This window comes from Diabrotica undecimpunctata, chromosome 2 (genome assembly GCF_040954645.1).
Source record: "Diabrotica undecimpunctata isolate CICGRU chromosome 2, icDiaUnde3, whole genome shotgun sequence".
Lineage (NCBI taxonomy): Eukaryota > Metazoa > Arthropoda > Insecta > Coleoptera > Chrysomelidae > Diabrotica > Diabrotica undecimpunctata.
The window spans coordinates 24,651,477-24,672,166 of record NC_092804.1 but is presented as its reverse complement, the minus strand read 5'-3'; the positions used below and the strand labels follow the sequence as shown (position 1 = coordinate 24,672,166).

General features: G+C 36.6%; 1 protein-coding gene across 3 annotated transcripts in view; it reads right to left on the bottom strand.

Annotated features, from left to right (window-relative positions):
* Window positions 1–9,465: 9,465 nt before the first annotated feature.
* Window positions 9,466–20,690, bottom strand: part of Lpin (phosphatidate phosphatase LPIN) — a 151,309-nt gene continuing 140,084 nt past the window's right edge. For 2 of the 3 annotated variants that reach the window (XM_072522544.1, XM_072522543.1), the window contains exon 17: window positions 13,407–13,544. Coding sequence is in view for 1 of the 3 variants with exons in the window: in XM_072522547.1 (XP_072378648.1) it covers window positions 13,418–13,544 (127 nt within the window). In the remaining 2 variants the exon portion in view is untranslated. Of the gene's footprint in view, window positions 13,545–20,690 lie in introns of all 3 variants that reach the window. The other variant, XM_072522547.1, reaches the window with a different exon arrangement.

Sequence of the window (20,690 nt, the reverse complement as noted above, 5' to 3'; positions counted from 1 at the left end):
TTCGAGGCATAGTTTTTACCAAGATCTGACAAAATTCTAATGTAAACGAATTCCATATGTCTTGCATTTTTTCCTTCAATTCGTTGACGGACCTGGCAAGATGTTTTCTCAAAGCTTTTTTCATTTGGCGCCACAAAGTCTCGATCGCGGACAAGTCGGGACTGTTAGAAACCCATTCCAGAAGTGGTATGCCATGGTATGTCTTCAATCCATTTTAAACTCTTTTTGAGGTATGATAAACTGCGCCTGCACTGTTGGAAGACAAAATCTTATGATGTTAAACGATGTTCCGTAATCGGTAAAAGAGATTCTTCTAAAATATTCAAATATTTGTTCGTGTTTACAATCCCATCGATAAAATGTAACTTTCCCACACCTTTAGACGACACGCTGCCCCAGATCATGACAGATGCAGGAAATATGACTTTTCTCTTCAGACAGTCGGGATGGAAAGCTTCATTTTTCCTGTGAATGATGCGACTCCTACTGTCTCCAACACACTCTTCAAATCTGGACTTATCACTCCATTGTATTGAATCTCATTGTGACTGAGTCCAATCTTTACGTTCTTTTGACCATCTTACTCTATTTTTCTTTTGTTGTAATGTTAAAAGTGGCTTTCCTTAGCCTAAAATAAAATGAAATTTATTAAAAACAATTCGTTTTCAAGTTTCAAAACAACAAACGTGTCTTCCAATAACGTCACTCCATAAAACGCTTAACTCCATATAATTTGCTTGTCGATTTCTCATGATATCTAATGCGTCTTAATACCCTTCGATTTGCTTCGGTTATTTTACTTTTTCGTTTATAATTGACATATGTGAATACATAGCCAGGGTTTTTATTGTTGAAAATAAATAAAAAAAACCATAAGGGTAATGTTTTAAATAAATATTAATAAAAATACTACACTCGCGATCATAAAATCCGGGTCACCTTGAAAATCACCGTTATTTCATTTTTAACGAGCTTTATCGTAAATAATAATAACACAAATACAAACTAATGCATGTTTCTGAGAATTGTTGTCGCCTTAGTGGTTTCCTTTATAACAAAGAATTCCAATAATGCCGATTTCGCGGAAAACTATACACTTCCCAAAATGAACGGTATCTGTAACTGCCGCTTGTTTTAAATGTCTCATTTGTGCTTCGACTTTCTGTTCAAACGCAACAAACAAACGTTTATTATTGCCACCATTAGTGCCATTATTAGTGTTTATTATTGTTTATTTTTTGCCAAAAATGCCTTTGACTGTTGTTGAAACGGCACGCATTGTTGCGCTTATGGAAGACGGTCATACTCAACGGCAAGTCGCAAGAACTGTTGGCGTAAGCCTTTCTACTGTTCAACGAGTGCTTCAACGCTTTCAGGAGACGGGTTTGCTAACCAGAAGACCTGGATATGGACGAAGAAGAACGACCACGGCTCGAGATGACCGTTTTCTTATGTTTCAGGCTTTACGAAACCGGACCTCAACTGCGGTTATGCATCGAAATCGTCTACAGGAAGTACGAAATTGCAATGTTAACGTTGCAACAGTCAGGAGAAGACTTCGTTCTTCTGGACTATATTTTCGGGAAATGGCTACACGACCGCCACTTCGCCGGGCGCATCGAGTTGCACGACTAGCTTTTGCTCGACAGTACGCGCATTGGGGAATTAATGATTGGAGCAAAGTGTTATTCTCAGATGAATCCCGTTTCTGCCTAACTGGATCCGATAGACGTGTAAGAGTTTGGAGGAGAACCGGTGAACGATTTTCACAAGCTTGCATTGCTCCAAGAATGCCATTTGGTGGAGGCTAGGTCATGGCTTGGGGAGGTGTATCTTCCAACTTCCGCACAAAATTACCCTTCATCGAAAATGGGTCTTTAACTGCACGAAGGTACATTACGGAGATTCTGGAAGAACATGTTATGTCCACCATGGGAAGGCTTGGAGAAGACGCCGTTTTTATGCAGGACAACGCGCGACCGCACGTTGTCAGGATCAGTATGCAATACTTAGACGAGGTTGGAATTACGAGGTTACCCTGGCCAGCTAGGTCTCCGGACCTGAATCACATCGAACGTCTCTGGGACGATTTGAAAAAACGTATTCAAACCCATACACCACCTCCTAACAACGCACAGGAGCTTAAGGATCTGTTAGTGAGAGAGTGGAATAATACCACAACATGTAATCCGGAGAAAAATTGAGAGTATGCCCCGTCGTCTGCAAGAGGTCATTAGAGCAAGTGGAGGCAATACACGATATTAGTCATTGAAATTTCACTGACATTTGACCACGTTCTGTATTTTCCATTTTTTTTTCGTATGCCTGTTTTATCAACAATTTGGTTTGTTTTCTGCTTTTTCAATAAAAACAATAAAAAAACCGTTTTTTTTTTTCAAAATAAACATTCATCATCATCAGTAGCTCGACAACCCTTTCTGGGTCCTGGCTTGTTCTAGGATTTTCCGCCATTCTGTTCTGTTCCTTGCTTTGTTTTTCCAGTTGGTAATCTTAAGTGTTTTCAGATCTTGCTCCACTTGTTCCATGTATCTAAGTTTGGGTCTTCCCTTTGACCTTCTTCCTACTGGTGTTTGTCTCATAATATGTTTTGGTGTTTCAGTCTCCAACATTCGTTCAACATGGCCCATCCAGCGCAGACGTCCGATCTTTATGGATGTTATGATCTCGGGTTCGTTGTATGCTGTGTACAGTTCAAAGTTATATCTTCTGCGCCATATGTCATTTTCCTTTACCCCCTTATATATGTGTCTAAGGATTTTTCGTTCAAATGTGCCTAATAGGTTTTCATCGCTTTTCGATAGTGTCCATGTCTCTGATCCATATACAAGGACCGGTTTTATCAGGGTCTTGTATATTTTGCATTTGGTGCTTCTTGTGATGTTGTTAGATCTTAGATGTTTAATTAGTCCATTATGTTTTATTAGCGATATGTATTCTTCTCTTAACTTCTTCACTGAAAATAAACATTGATGACAAATAAAAAATACATTAGCATAAAAAAAAAGTTATTACTGCACCAGATGCAAAAATATTCAATAAACTTGAAATTTTCAAGGTGACCCGGATTTTATGATCGCGAGTGTATATTAATTAATATGGGAAGTTATAAAACATGCAGAGTCTAATTTGTTTATACTAACAGACTTAAACTGCAAATTCCATAGGTGGGCCAACTGATATAGGAAGGGGCTCGTATAATTTAATATTGTAGGTACATGTATCCTTCATAACTATTTCCAACTTTCTTATTTGTTTTGGTTGCAATAATCCATTTCCGACAATTCGTTTATGCATTTAATTGATACTTGAAACACAATATTATTTAAAAGTCATAAACACATAATTTGCTGGAGGATAAACTGGAACCTAAACGTTTGCATCTGTCTTTTGTATGATAATTTTTATAATTTGTAATCCACCGTGAATATAATTAAAATATTTTTTGTTTTTTACTTGTTTCTTATTACTTAAGCATGTGCATGTGTAGTGAAAAATCCACAAGTATCATTCGGAAATTGCCTTCCCAAATATCACTCGAAAGTTTTATTTTCTTTTCTTCTTCTTCACGGATCGGATTAGGTTTTGCCTCCTCTGTTTTCACGAGGCTATTACGATCATCTTTTTTGAGGTCTTCCTACATCGTTTTATCTTTTGAATTTTAATTAAGCTTTTTTTGTAGAGTTTTGTTTTGCATCTGTGAATATGTTGTCTCCATTTATCTTTACAATACAGCTATATGTCGTTTATATGGAATACACTTACCTCATTATGTATGTCTTCATGTCTTATTAGCTGTCTTAAAAAATAAACTCATTATAAAATAAACGAGCACGTCATTGTTGTAGTAAACATATCTTCAACATCCAAGCGGTAGGTCTTTATGACACCCGATTATATAACAAGCATAGGCGGCTGCTGGGTCTATTTATTATACGTCGTTGGTTTAACCGATGTATTGCTAGTTCTAGTTTGTCTTTTGTTTCTTGTGCTATAATTTTTTTGTCTACAAATAGTAGGGCGCTTAGATGAGTATATAAATCACGATATTCTACAGTTTTCCAGTTTTTGAGGACCACTTCAATATAAGATAAATAATATGTTAAAAGGAATGAAGATAATTATCATTGAATATTTCCCAAATCTTATTTCGTTCCACTCGATCAAAAGCTTTTTTAAACTTTATGAAAGCTATATCTTGTGTTTCTTGATGAGTTATTTGATTACAAATATAGTATCACTGCATGAGCGGCCTTTTTGAAATACATTCATTTTATTCCTCTTGAATAAATTATTCGTAATTTTATTACGATGTTACGTGTAATTTATATTATTATTTATATTATAATATAAAATATTGTACCGTTTTTAAATAAAACGAGCGGTTCTAATTTATATAAATATATTTATTTATAGGTTTACAGCACGAAAATATCTTATTAACTAAAAACTTCAATCATCGTTATGAACTAGAATATTCTGGAGTAGTCCACCTCTATCCTTCACGTTAAAAGCGCATCGAGAATGCCAACGATCGAATATTCCAGATCCATACTTCTAAGAACTGTGACACGTAACCGCATCGGAGATGGGCTATTTCGTTACAATATTTTATTTATATTTTTTATTACCTATTTTGAACTTCCGCAACGTTTTAGGTGAGGGATTCATAAAATTTACCCAAGATTTAATCAATTTGGGTGCAGACTTTAGTAAGCATGATGTGAAAAACATGTAAGCTTCTAGAAGAATTTTAGCAAAGACGGTTTTACCAGAAGAGTACGACAGGTATTCCAATATGTTACAATTACCACAATTTAAATGCGAACAATTTTAATTATTGTAAAAAAACGGATACACAATAAAATTAAATTTTTCAGCTTAAAATTACCATGTTAGTGATAGATATAACGACCGATACTTATTCGAATACTCGCACGATTCCATCGGTTAGGGACTTCATGTGGTTAATGACGACTAATAAAATATCTGTAAATAAACATCCCTTCTGAATATATGAATATATTTGGATGATGCAATATGTTGGTTTTCGTTGAGATTTAGGGGAGGATGGGGCATTGTGAACCATCTAAGGAAGATATGCACATACTGTTAAACCAGAAATGATTTTGTTTTGTTTAATTAATTAGGGACGTTCATTAAACATTTAACTGTCATTTAGTTGCAATTGAAACATAATTTATTTAACGTATTTTCAACAAAAAAATGACAACTGACTATATGTCAAAAGTTCACATTGCCCCATAGGGTGGGGCAATGTGAACTACTGAGGAAAGTCACACTATTTCATTATCTAATGGCTATGTTTGGTAAATAAAATCAAGTAAAAAGAATTTTTTTATTAAAAATACTTAGAAAACCGGTAACAGAACATTAGTAAAAATAGACACATGTTATATTTATTCAGGAATACAAAATTCACACTGAAATTCTTCATCATCTTCTGGATCTATTCCCGCACATGCTTCATGAGCCCATTTCAGACAGGCCGAGCAACGTACCCATCCTTCTTCATTGGCTGATGAGGAGAACCACTCGTTACAGTAAAAACATTCAGCATCTTCACCATTGCCATCATCTTGTACTTGATGGTTACATTTATTTTTTTTCTTTCCCTTACCATCTTTGGAAGAACAAACTTTTATTTTTTTGTTACTTCTTTCACTATCTTTGTGCTTATCATCATTTATTTTTTTCTTAGCTTTTTCCTTTTTCATTGTTTCTATTGCCTCCTTCGTGTTTATTTCAAGTTCTAATTCTAGCTTATACGGACTAGATGTCAGTACAGCCGTTTTACCTTTTTTGGATTTCCTCTTTGGTTCCATTAATTTACTTCTCTTTGGCAGAGGACGAATGTCTTTAGGGCTGTTTGCTCCAAATGAAGTTGTTGCTCTATTGTGTGCAGGGGAAATTGTCAATTGAAAATCGTTACCAGTATGAAGCTTTGCAACTGAGGTTGAAGCAATTACCTCATCTTGACTTAAGTGAGGCTCTGCAGTTGAAGTTGAAGGAATTGCCTCATCTTGACTTGACACTGGTAGACTATTATTCTCCAAATCTCTTTCAGTCGTAGCAGATGGTGCAAAATCGAGGTCTGTAAATATATTGGGATCATAAGGTACTATCCCACATTTTTTAAAAGCGTTAATAGCAGTCAAAGGTGTTGCAGCTTGTAAGAAAGCCTCACCAAAAATTTTAGAGATTTGGAAAGCTGTTACCACTCTGCCTGGGTTGTTATTAAGAAACTTTTCTAATGCCATATCATAATATCGTGCTAAAGGAGCTATGACACCAACATCGGTTGGCTGCATTCGATGGGTGGAATGTGGAGGCAAACAAATGATATGTACATGTTTTTCCCTAGCCAAATTAATTACTTCTATGTTTTTTGTATGGCTGCTGTGTCCATCCAAAATCAATAAGATCGGATCGTCTTCACTTGGTTTCGTTTGTTGAAGAAAATGTTGAAACCATATTAAAAAGCGTTCACTATTTATCCAGCCACTATCGCTACAGGCGAATATTGAACCTGGAGGTGCACCAGCTTGGAGTTCAACTTTCATTCTCTTTCTTGCAAAGATTAACATCGGCGGTATGAAAATTCCTGATGATGACATGCAAATAACGGCTGTTGTTATTCCACTTCTATCAGCAGAAGTAAGCCGTCCAACTTGTTTCCGTCCTTTATGCGCCAAGATTTTACTATTACATTTGGGGACTGTACCTAGACCTGTTTCGTCACAGTTAAAAACACGCGTTGGATTGACATGTTTAGAATCCAAAGTAGCTTTATACAGATCAAAAAATTGTTTTACATTGTAACAATTAAAAGCTTCAGCTCTTGCAGCAGATGTTGATTCGGGTTTACGTAATGAAAGCCCTGGGTGCCGTTTTCGAAATCCGTACGCCCAATCTAAACCTGCAAGTTTGTTTGTTTTATTATATGGATGGTCTATGTTATTTTTTTCGGCTAACTGGAAAGCTAGGTGACGAAGATCAAGCAAAGTAATTCCGTATAAACGCTTCTCCATATCTAAGATATAATTATACAATTCTTCTTCCTGTTCCTTGGTAAAAACCGTTTTGTAGAAACCTAGACCCTTTTCGTCAGGAGAAATTCTTGTTACTTTTTCTTTGCATCTGCGAATTAACGTTGCTTTCGGGATACCATAAACTTTACTAGCTTTTAAATAGCCCATTTCCCCAGCTTTAACTGTCCGGATAGCATTCTTCAAGGCAACAAGAGACCAGGATTGTTGCTCAGTTTTCCTCACATAATTTCGTACCATTTCTAACTGCAAAAGAAGCATATAATTAAAAAAGTGTCAAGAAAATATAATGGGGCAATGTGAACCACTCCTAGTCCACGTTGCCCCATGCGTAGTACACATTCAAAATATGGAAATTAACGTACCAGTTCACAACGTATCAAAAGCAAATCTTAATTATTAAAAGCACATTTTACAAGCAACACCACAGTATCAAAAAGTTAAAATAATCATGTCTACTTACCGAGAAATCTTTAGTCAAAAGTAGTAAATTCCTTAGATCAGCAGCGACGAAACACGTGTTTTTAATTATAACACGTCTGAACGTACTCCCCGTGCGTTCAGACTCATACTAAAAGTAGATAAGATGTCTACGCATATTTGTAGTAGTTACTAGATGCAGTGTTGCCAATTTAAAACAAAATAACCGATGTGGTTTACATTACCCCCATGGTCCATGATGCCCCATCCTCCCCTAATCACGGCCATACAATTTTCTGTCAGTATCTAATACATGTATTGAAAAGAAATGGGGCACTGAAAAAAAAGCCGTGAGAATAACCTTTTTAGGTATTTGGATCTGATAAATAATTTGAAACCTCCACGGGAATCAAACTGCAAATCTCAAAATTTAAGGTGAACAAACCGAATAGATATGCTGATATAGCAACAGATATGAAGATGACACCATTGTAGTTGTCCTTGTGAATGAAATCACGTATCACAGTCAACAATATGGACAACATAAATTTAAAGAGGACAAAGCTCATGATAATTACCAAGAAAAAGATAATGGAAGGTCAACTCTACGTCAACCAAACCCCAGAAAAAAAGAATAAAACTCTACAACTACCTCGTCACCATAATAAATGAAGAATAGACCAATAACCAGGAGATAAGAGCGAGCATCGGAAAATCTAAAGCCACCTTTAACAGGACTAAACCCTTTTTCAAAAGCCACAATCGCTCTCTCAGTAAAAATAAGAATGCTACGTTGCTACGTATTCTCTGTTACGTTTTATATTGTTGAATCGTGGATCGTGAATGTAGATACACATCCACAAGATCCCTTGGACTGACCAGATTACAAATGAAGAGATCCTCAGAAGAATGAAGAACTTTTCCTCCTCCTACAAGCCATCCTGCAGGAAAAAAATGGAAGGTGAGGTCCAGGAAGAAGAACATACTGGTTAAAGAAGCTCAGAACCGGGTTTCACACCATTGCCATGATGATCGTCAACATTCGTCAGAATAATAAACGAGAGTAATTCTTATAAAATAAAACATGTTTGTAATCTTTTTAAACATATTATTTTATTTAAATTTATTAACATCTACTGAGATATACTATCTTGTCTGAGATATGAATAATTAAATTAATCACCTGATGGAATTCATAATGCAAAAAAAGAACAACATGCACATTCCTATGTTCTATGTCCTTTCCGTATGTTATCTTTTTACTAATGTGCTTTGTTTTCCTGTCCACGCGAAAAAAATAATCGATGATTTTGCACCTGTGTAACAATCCTGTTAATCCTTTCTGTATAATGCTTCTCCCATAATCTAATATCAAATGTGACGACCTTCTATAACAAATCGTTGTCAGGGATGATTCATGATTAATTTATTAACGCCTATTAAAGCAACCGTGTCACATATGCTCACCATTTTAATAATTATTTCGATATTGTTTCATAACTTGTTCTTCTAATTTAGTCCCTACCTGCAATTTTTATCTTTTCTACAAAATCTTTGTATATATTTTGTAGTTGTAGTTTATTTGTGGTCATATCGTTCCAGTTTTTTATTATTTCGGTATCCATTGTTTTTTCCATGTTTCCTTACAGATTTTTGATAACCATTCCGTTCGGTCCCATTCTAAGTATTTTAATATGTCCGGTGCATATTTCTGTTCCTGCTTTACTAGTTATTTTTATCTTTTTTAAAGCATTTATTAGTTCTTACTTTATTATGTGTGTTAATTGTCCCATTGTTACTTCATTCACTGTTTTTCCGTTGGTGTTCATTCACCAAACTTTTCTGCATAGTATCCATTCTATACTTCCGAACCATATTCCATACTTCCATAACAGTTTTATCAAACTGCAAAATTTTTACTGGGTAATAATGAATTATGTATAATAAAAATCACAAGTATCTCCGAAAAATAATTTATTGCAGTAACTGAATTTAACAAATTAAAGTTTTTTAAGAAAACTTTTTAATTTAATTAAACAATGATTATATCACAAAATTTATAATTTAAACTACACAATACTTAGTAGACTAACATAATCGTAAAAAAATAATTGTAATTAACTGAACTAAACAAGTACTAAACTAATAATATTGGTAGAATATTTATCACAATACCAACAGCCTTTAAAAAGTCAGAATATATAATCAATCCTAAAAAACTAAACAAAACCGATAATTAACTCATCTATCGTTTACTTCAGTGTTTTTAGACCTATTGTCGAATACATTTTGAGATATAAGTTTAAATTTTTGTGCTAGATGTACTTTACTTACAAAAAAAAATTCACACGATTGTCAACATTAAAGCACCCACAGATCTTTAGAATATTAACATGAAGATACAAGCACAGCTCTAAAATTATTTTCTTGTTACATTTTACTTTTGTAGTTACTATAAAATGGAAATTCGAATTCTAGGTATGTATGTTCCGGTTTTCTAGTAGATTGACGTACTTTATAGTATAACGTTTGAAAAATTTCTCATTGCAACATGGCTCGAACCATAAAACCACCAAACTACTCACAGTGAAGTGAATCTACCAGCCCGATGAGCTATTGAGACGATAATTCCTCATTCCTCAAGTCTAATCTAATAACGGAAATAATATTTAATTGTTCAGACAAAAATTTAAAACTGTACTTCACTTTAATACAAATCGCATTTACAAAAGTTTGCTATTTCTAGTTTTATCAATCTGATAGGAGCAATTGCCTTTGTGAAGTAGCAGTTTAGTGACCGTATTGTAAATATTCTACTGATTTAGTCCCTTGTCATAATTAATCTTCCTACGCCATTCAAATTTTTTTTATATTTGGATTTTCATATTTTTTGTATACATTTCTCTTCTCTTCTTCATCTTCTCTTCAATTTTAGCTTCACACATCCATCCACTAAATTAATACTCCTCTCACTAAATTCGTCTATATACTATTGAAAAAAATACAGTCTTTCCAATATTAATTCCACTAGTTTACGAAGTCCTCGCTAGCAATAATTCTCTACTAAAAATATCTTTGTGTTTCATTCATATAGCAAATATATTCCTTGCCCATAATAGACACAAATTAAAAATACTACCAGCAATCGATAGATGAGTTAACACATCCTGAAACACAATAACTACATCTCTTAAAAGTGATTTAAAAATCCCTAACTATGGAATTATGATATTCATGGCAAGCTACCTCTAAGTATTAACGAACTATATTTTGATGTATCCAAAATTGCTTTGCTTTGGGCAAAAGCTTTAAATATTTATGTATTTCCAAAAATGAAAGCGAAAAATTGTACAAACACTATTTGTTCTTGATGAACTTTATATTTTTTAAAGTTGCAGAAACATCATAGGTTGTGAGTATATAATATATACCTGATTGGAAGTTCCAATAAATGAACATACAGCAAAATATCTACAGTTCCCTAAAAGTATATTCACACCGATACAGAGCTGCTGAACGGGTTGCATAACCATGGGAACTTTTTGATTAAATTGTCAAAACTGGACTGACAGCAATAAAACGTGCTAAAAGTGTGCAATAGCTCGACTTTTTCCAACGTTAGTTTTGTAGACATTTAATTTACCATTGTTTTGTAAAAGAAATGTTTTTAGGCATAATTATAAATAAACAAAAGGTGAGTGTGAAATTAGAAATTAATTGTACACTACGAGCCAGCTAGGAAGAATAGGCGGATACTCTGATGAAAATTGCTCACGCTGCTATACTTTTTTCCATCAACGTCTTCTCGAATTAGAAAAAAAAGGGTAATGGAGCTTCCTTAAGATTTAAAAAATGTTCTGCAACTATAATTTGTGATCCACTTCGTGGAATTATCAAGTAGAAGTAAACAAAATTTACTACTTTTAAGTAATGTGTTCATTTTAAAAGTGCAACATGGTTTTTTTCGATTAGATATATCAAAAAGCAATAGCAATTTTACAATAGAATCTCTAAAAACAATTGATAAGAGCTTATTCTAAGTAATATGTCAAATCAAATTTGAAATCAGATTTTTATAAATGGTAACATGCTCAGTATATTTTATTTGTCATGTGATTTTCTTTTATCATCATTGATATATTCTAAGCAATAAATTACGATTATTTACTGGAACCTCTATGCCTGGGAAGGTTTTTAAAATACAAAAAGGTCGTATACTAGAAGATATAATTATCGAAAACAGCTTTACTTCCTTCCTATTTATCAATGTTATTCTTTAATGAAACTTTCTAATAAAATTTACTGATAGAAAAAGTAGTTCGTTTAACACAAAACTACTGAAAGTAATATTATATACTATTTAGTCTTCCTCGTAACTGATTAATATGTTGTAAAAATTGCTCTAGTTATCTTAGTTCACATTTAATTTTATATAAAAATAAAAATAAGAAGGGTACGCTGCATACAAATCCACTTCTTTAATTACTCTGATCGCGCAGCTTGACATAATGAGATGACATGTAACACACACCATCTATAATAGCTGCCATAGTTTTTCTCTACATAACTTTTATGCTCAATGCAAATTCCTCTTCAGTTTATCTGTACATCTCATGTACTTTGGGCTGCTTTAATTACCCAACGCACAAAACTAAAGTACCGATTAATATGGGCACTTACGGTCAACAGATGTTGCCAACTTCACACCAGTCGGTATGAATAAAATCTACTCTACCGGCTTTGATAGTGGAATGGTGTATTTCCTCACAATCAGAGAATTTTGAGTTATATATATCGGTGGACAAAATTGATTAAACAAAAAGAGAAAATATTGTAAAACTGGTGAATCATAACTTAAATATAGGGTTTAATAGCAAAGGTTTGCAACAAAATCAACAGCACCAACATTAGGAAAGATAAACAAAGTATTCTACTAAAGAGAGATCTTCTTACGAGTGTATCTACATCCGAAAGGTAAATAGCAAACATAAATAAGCAAAATTAGGTTCTTAAGAAGTAAGCCAACAGCCAAGTAGGCATTTTCATTCTGAAATCTCCTAGTTAAAATCTTCTGATATAAATATTCTTGGGATTCATTCGCGTAGACATTCACACAGTCCATTTTGTTGTAGTACTTGTATTTTTGGCAAGATTTGAAATACATACGACCTGTTCATACTTCTGACCTTCTGACATAAGGCTTTTGACGTGACACTTAAGAATAACAAAAATTACCCGTTTTCTTTTAAAGACATAATTGTGAATTGCTTTCGAACTTTCTTCATAAAACTAGTTATAGTACTAAAACAAATCATATTTGGCTATCTGTAGTACGTTATCATATTGCGGTAAAAAACTACTGTAGCTAACACTTAGATCTGTCAACATTATGTCTAACACTGAAGCTATGTATGTTCGTAGCGTTAGACGGTGGAAATTTAGGAATTAAATTATCAATATTTCAACAAATTAGCAAAGATTTGCATATGAGATCATATACCCCAAAATATTTGTCTGTCCATCATTTAATTTGTTGGATTGTATTAAATATTTCTTCACAAAAGTATTTATGGAATATCTACAGAAGTTTTCACAGGCTTAAAGCGTTTTAAATCTTACTGACCTCTACCAATTGATACCAACTGGATAAATTAGTTCATATATTTGTAAGTTCACCAAATGTCTACCGTCTACTCAACTATGAACACAGACGTGAACATGTCTTTCTTTTATTACAACAAATTAGGTAAATACTAAAACAACAATGCCTGCACTATTAATGTCAGCGTCCGTACAAAAACTAAATGTCAATGGAATCATCGATAAAAAGCACACACTGTTTGAAGCTAATCACAGAGGTTTACATAATATATAAATGCAGATAATGACGTTAATTTTGTTTTGAACATTTAAAGTTCGGGTACTTCCTCGATAGAGGGGATAGGGTCTCGCCAATAAACGTTTTGGGAGAAATCACTGGCGGCTTCCGAACGAGATGGGAACAGCTGGTCCACTATGACGGTCATGTTGGAGTAGCTGTAAAATAAAAAGAAGAAATTTTATTTATATACATGCTATAATATATAAATTTTTGGTTTTAAAGTAAGGAATATCCCAAAATTGTGTTCTAATTTCAAAACTATGGTGTTTGTAAGATTTCTTATACGGAGCTAAATTTTTTTTAGCTCCGTAAAAATCCATGTAATAATTATGAATTAATTATTAATTATTTCCCTTCCTATGCCATACATCCGATTAACAAGAAACAGAAAAAAACCAATTCAAGACATGTCCATGAAATTACACTGCCTTACTTAGAATGACAATTACGCGACTCAGCTAACTACTACTAAAGCACCGGGATCAAACCTCATTATTGCTTTTGCCTTAATAAATTCTTTTTAATAATCTCTCTCTCTCCAATAGCAATACAGTCCAAATCGAACCTTGGCCTCCTCCAAACTATGCCTAAAATCTTGCCTATCCCTCGCCAATCTTCTCCAAGTTCTGACGTCTAGCAAATTTTGCACATCCGCTGCCCACTTCATCTTCCCACCTTTTAAGTGGCCTTCTTTTTGGTCTTGCGCCCTGAATTTTACTATCTAGGACTGTTTTTGACAATGTTTCGGCCTTCATTCTCACTACACGAGCAGTCCATAAGTCTCTGAAGTTTAACGAATTCTTTGAACAGTTGGTATAGTTCATGGCTGTACCTAGATCTCCATACTCCTTTTTCGTTAATAGATACAAATATCTTCCTTAGAACTTTTCTTTCAAATACTTCCAGCTTTCTTTTTGTATTGTTACGATAATTATCCTGGCCTAAAATAACCGTAAATATTATGACTAATGTGTTCTGTTTTTAGATTTTACGAGAGTATTCTATTAGCCGGCAGAAATTTACCTGAATGGACCTTCCAGAAACGGTCGAGCCGATGTAAAAATACCCGTTTGCCTTACCGTTATAATTTCACCACTAATCGAGAAGGCTGTTCGATGATTCTAGCGTAAAGGCAATGGCATATATAAAGGACATTTTATTTGGAAGGAACAGTTAATTCTGAACCCGCGCTCGCGAATTTGTTACGTACGGATATATTATATAAATTATTGTCAGATAAGTTAATATAAATAAAGAAATAAATTAAATCCGTAAGTGTTATAAATATTGAACCTTTTAATAAATTCACAACAAATGGTGTCAGAGTGAGGTCGAACATAAATTAGACTTATAATAATAATACAAGTGTGATATAAAATAAATTGTGAAAATGGCTACGATTTATGAGCTGACAGTGACTAATTTAAGAAGACATCTTGAAGACAGAGAATTAGCTTCTACCGGAAAAAAGGCTGAGTTAGTCCAACGACTAAAGAACGCTTTGCTAGAAGAAGGACTAGATCCAGAGACTTATATATTTGAAGATGCTGTCCTCTCGTCGATTTCCAAAGTTTCTGGTGACATCGCATCATTAGAAAACAAAGTTTCCGGCGACATCGCATCATTGGAGAACAAAGTATCCGGCGACATCGCTTCTTTAGAAAGCAAAGTTTCTAACGAAATTTCTTCTCTGGAAAGCAAAGTCTCTGCTAACATCTCTTCGGAAATCTCTAAAGTCACTTCTGAGATGTCTGCCCTGGACGATAGAATATCTTCGTTAAAAAACCAAGTTGCTGCCGATATGTTGGCCTTCGAAGAAAAGATATGGAAAGAGATGGAAAAGAAGATGGAGGAAACCGGGACAGCAGAGAGAGGAAACAATCCAATTACAGTGGAGATAAAAGAAGACGAGACGAAATGTAAGTTGGAGACACGGCCGAAATTTGAAGGAAGTGGAGGTTCTATTCATGTTAAAGTCCCAACTTTCGACGGAAAATCATCATGGAACAACTACATGAAACAGTTCGAATCAGCCGCAAGAGCAAATGGATGGTCTGAAAAAGAAAAGGCGGTAAACCTGACTATCGCTCTTCGAGGAGATGCCTTAGATGTGCTTCAGACCATAGCAGTAGAGGAGACCGATGATTTCGAACAACTGAAGAAGAGGTTAAATATGCGATATGGCCACGAACATTTGGAGCATGTATATCAGTCGCAGCTTAAAAATCGTAGACAGAAGAAAGATGAGGCTCTTCAAGAATATGAGGTAGATATTGCCAGATTAGTACGATATGCTTATCCAACAGCTCCCGAAGACATGATGGAAAAATTGGCCGTTCAAACGTTTATTGATGGTCTTCGTGATCATGAAATGCAGAGAACACTACGATTAGCTCGTCACAAGACGCTGGTTGATGTCTTATCCGCCGCCCTCGAATACGAGTCAGCTACGCAGGCCTCTGGTGGGTACAGTAAAGTTAGGACTGTAAAAGAGGAAGGAGATGAAGATAAACTTGACCAGCTCGTTAATATGATGAAAAGCATGACATATAAGAAAACGAAGACCATCAGATGCTGGAATTGTGGCGAAATAGGACACGTGCGAAGCTCCTGTAAGCACCCTAGGTACGACGCAAATCAAGAAACTCACCATCAGGAAAACTAGAACGGGTCAGCCTTAGGGGGGCAGCTTCGACCCAGAACTTTTCCAAAGACCCTCTCATACTAATAGCTTCTTTGAAATGTCGTGAAGATAGTGTATATGTAGATGGAGACATAAATGGTAAAAAGCATACGTTGTTGGTGGATACCGGAGCGCCCAGAACCATTATACGCCCGACAGTTATAAACAGCCGAAAGAAACTGTTACCAACGAGGTTGCGACTTCGGACCGCTACAGGTGAAAATGCTAACATTCATGGAGAAATCCAGGTACAATTGGGAATTGGAGCAGAAAAGTTCGTCCATACTGTTATAGTTGCTGACATCGAAGAGGATGTTATATTAGGAATGGACGTAATGAATATGCATGGATTCCAATTGGATTTTAAGAATAAGGTAATCAAAGTTGGCAACGAAGAGGTATTTCTCCATCCACATAATGACAACACTGTGCAAGCAGCCATTACAGAAGATACAGTCGTGCCTGCGAGAAGCGAAACGATCATAGTAGCGCGACTACAGGGAATTGTAGACGAAGGGACACCTGTTATGATGGAGCCTTGGAACCACGACGATGAGGTTGGCCGTGGAATCATAATTGGAAAGGAATTGGTGACTTCGGCCAAAGAAATTCCTGTGAGACTTATCAATGTCAACGACTACCCAGTGACCATCAAGAAAGAGACAAAGGTAGGAACTTGTGTACCTGTGACATCCATAATCCGTCAGGCGACAACATCTGATAATTCCAACGACAAATTCGACCAAATGGTTGCAGTTGCAGGACAGTCTCTAAATCAGATGGAGAAAAGGAAATTAAGGGAATTTCTTCGGCAGTATCGTGATATTTTCGTACCGAAAGGAGGAAAGACGGGAAGAACTACCGTTGTTAAGCATAAAATTGATACTGGTAATGCTAAGCCAATTCGTCAAACAGCTCGACGATTACCACAGGCGAAGAGAGAGGAAGCTGAAACGATTGTTCAGGAAATGAAGAAAGACGGGGTGATAGAACCTTCTACGAGCCCATGGGTCTCTCCGGTGGTCCTGGTTAAGAAGAAAGACGGAACGACGAGGTTCTGTGTGGATTACCGTTTGCTGAACAACGTTACTAAGAAAGATAGTTATCCTCTGCCTCGGATCGATGACACATTGGACACATTGGCTGGAAGTAAATTGTTTTCTACTTTGGATTTGAAGTCTGGATACTGGCAGGTAGAAATAGACCCAGTAGATAAAGAAAAGACAGCCTTCACCACAGGATCTGGATTGTGGCAATTCAACGTTATGCCATTTGGACTCTGTAATGCTCCTGCGACATTTGAGAGGCTTATGGAAAATGTGTTGAGAGGGTTATCTTGGAAAACATGCCTGGTTTATTTGGATGACATAATCGTCTTGGGGGAGACATTCGAAGAACATCTGAAGAATTTAGAAAACGTTTTTAATCGACTTAAAGCTGCCCAATTGATGTTAAACCCCAAGAAGTGCCAGCTATTTCAAGGTAAAGTCAATTATCTGGGTCATATAGTCAGTAAAGAAGGAGTGGCCGTGGATAAGGGAAAAATCGATTCCATTAAGGAATGGCCAAAACCAACTGACAAACATCAAGTGAGAAGTTTTCTTGGACTATGTACTTACTACCGGAGGTTTATTAAGAAGTTTGCAGATATCGCTAAGCCATTAACGCGACTTACGGAGGAAGCAAGAGATTACCGCTGGGATACAGACTGCCAAAATGCCTTTGAGACCTTGAAAAAGCATTTAATAACAGCACCAATTTTAGGGTATCCACTGCCAGAAGGAGAGTTCATCTTAGATACAGATGCAAGTAATGTGGGAATTGGAGGAGTGCTGTCTCAGATTCAAGGAGGACAGGAACGAGTCCTCGGATATTTTAGTAAAGTTCTTTCAAAACCTGAGCGGAATTATTGCGTCACGAGAAGAGAACTTCTGGCAGTAGTGAAATCAGTAGAGCACTTCTATCAATACCTCTATGGAAGAAAGTTTCTAATCCGAACCGACCATGCCGCCCTTAAGTGGTTGATGCAGTTTAAGAATCCAGAGGGTCAGATAGCCAGGTGGATCGAACGACTCCAAGAATACGATTTTAAGATTGAGCACCGGGCCGGAGTTAGCCACAGAAACGCTGATTCTCTTTCCAGAAGGCCATGCTCAGCAGAGTGTTCCCACTGCAACAAAACGGAATCCAAGGAAGCAGCAGTGCTAAGAACGACGATTGTCAACGACGACTGGACGCCTACTAAGATCAGGGAAGAACAAGAGAGAGATCCAGTTATACAGAAAATCCGAAAATGGAAAGAGGAAAACCGTCGACCACCTTGGCAGGAAATATCAAACCTATGCTCAGTAGTTAAGACGTATTGGGCCCAGTGGGACTCATTTATCATCGAAGATGGCTTGCTTAAACGAGTCCTGGAAAATGATGACGGTTCAGAGAAGAGAAGACAGTTGGTGATCCCAAAGAGCAGAATAGCCGAAGTACTTCGTCAGTTACACGACAGTCCATCGGGAGGGCATTTTGGTGTAAGGAAAACCCTTCAGCGAATTCGGGAACGGTTTTATTGGATGAACAGTTCCGACGATGTAAAAGACTGGTGTAAGAAATGTACTATTTGTGCCACGAGTAACGGGCCTTACCGAAAAAGGAGAGCTCCTATGAGACAATATAATGTTGGAAGCCCGTTTGAAAGAATAGCTTTGGACATCGCTGGGCCATTTCCAGAAAGTGAAAATGGAGGCAAGTACATGCTGGTAGTAATGGATTACTTCACTAAGTGGGTCGAGATTTACGCACTTCCAGACCAGAAGGCCGCCACCGTTGCAGATAAGTTGATCCAAGAATATATCAGCCGATTTGGAGTGCCTTTGGAGATCCATAGTGACCAAGGCAGGAACTTCGAAAGCGATCTATTCCAAGGAATATGTGATAGACTAGGCATGAAGAAAACAAGAACTACAGCATATCATCCGCAATCTGATGGTATGGTAGAACGGATGAATAGGACAGTTGGCAAATATTTGACAAAGATGGTGTCCGATCATCAGCGAGACTGGGACCAATACCTTCCGTTCTTCACAATGGCCTACAGATCTGCTGTTAACGAATCAACAGGCCAGACACCAGCGAAAGTCCTATTCGGACGCGAAATGCGACTACCTTGTGATCTAGAGTTTGGGTGTCGACCTGGAGAAGATGTAGCAGGTGAAGATTATGTGATCGAATTACGAAGAAGAATGGACGATGTTCATGAGTTGGTCCGTTCCCACCTTCAGATCGCTAGCGACCGAATGAAGAAACGGTACGATACACAAGCCGAAAAGGGTTGCTTTAAGAAGAACGACAAAGTATGGCTGTATAATCCCAAGAAGCGAAAAGGTTGTTCTCCCAAATTGCAGCAGTTTTGGGAAGGTCCATACCTCATTATGGAGAAGATCAACGATGTCATCTACCGAATAAGCAAGATTCCGAAGGGAAAGCCGATGATAGTACACCATAACCGGCTGGCGTCTTTCGAAGGTGACCACGACGTAGATGAAGAAGTGGAAGTAAACCAAGTCCACGATGTGTCTGACCCCACGTTTGAGGAATTCATGGGTGCCTATGGAGGTACCGGTAAAGCGAGACATGGTGTTACCACTGAAGAAAAGCAAGATCTACTAGCGCTCCCCGATGACTACTCGCTGGCCCTCACCATCCCGGCCAGTATCAAAGACGCACCAGGGTTGGCATCCGTCTTTCGAAGGAAGTTTGGTCGAGTTGCAGAACTTCAATGCCAGGTGCCAGCTCCCGGTAAAACCTTGAAACTCCAAGATGCATCACGTTACCTTTTCTACCTGGTAACAAAAGACACTGCCCGTGACCAACCTACCTACCGAGATGTGTGGGAAGCCTTACTTCAATTGAGAGAGCACGTACTAGAGTCCGACGTGCAAAAGTTAGCCATGCCAAAGTTGGAGTGCCGCCAATTAGATTGGAGGGTTATCCGAAATATGGTGGAGGAGATCTTTAAAGACACCGAAGTCCAGGTGTTAGTCTGTTGCAATCCGCATAGTTACTGGTGCGGAGAGAAAACCGTCCCTTGTCATTTTTATACAACTGGAAGTTGTAAAAGAGGGTCCAGTTGCCGATACCAGCATACAGTTCCGGTTTCAGTCCCGACAAGGTTCCAGGAGGAACCATCTTTTAAGAGGGGGGCAATGTTACGATAATTATCCTGGCCTAAAATAACCGTAAATATTATGACTAATGTGTTCTGTTTTTAGATTTTACGAGAGTATTCTATTAGCCGGCAGAAATTTACCTGAATGGACCTTCCAGAAACGGTCGAGCCGATGTAAAAATACCCGTTTGCCTTACCGTTATAATTTCACCACTAATCGAGAAGGCTGTTCGATGATTCTAGCGTAAAGGCAATGGCATATATAAAGGACATTTTATTTGGAAGGAACAGTTAATTCTGAACCCGCGCTCGCGAATTTGTTACGTACGGATATATTATATAAATTATTGTCAGATAAGTTAATATAAATAAAGAAATAAATTAAATCCGTAAGTGTTATAAATATTGAACCTTTTAATAAATTCACAACAGTATTTTCGGTCATTACTCGCATCC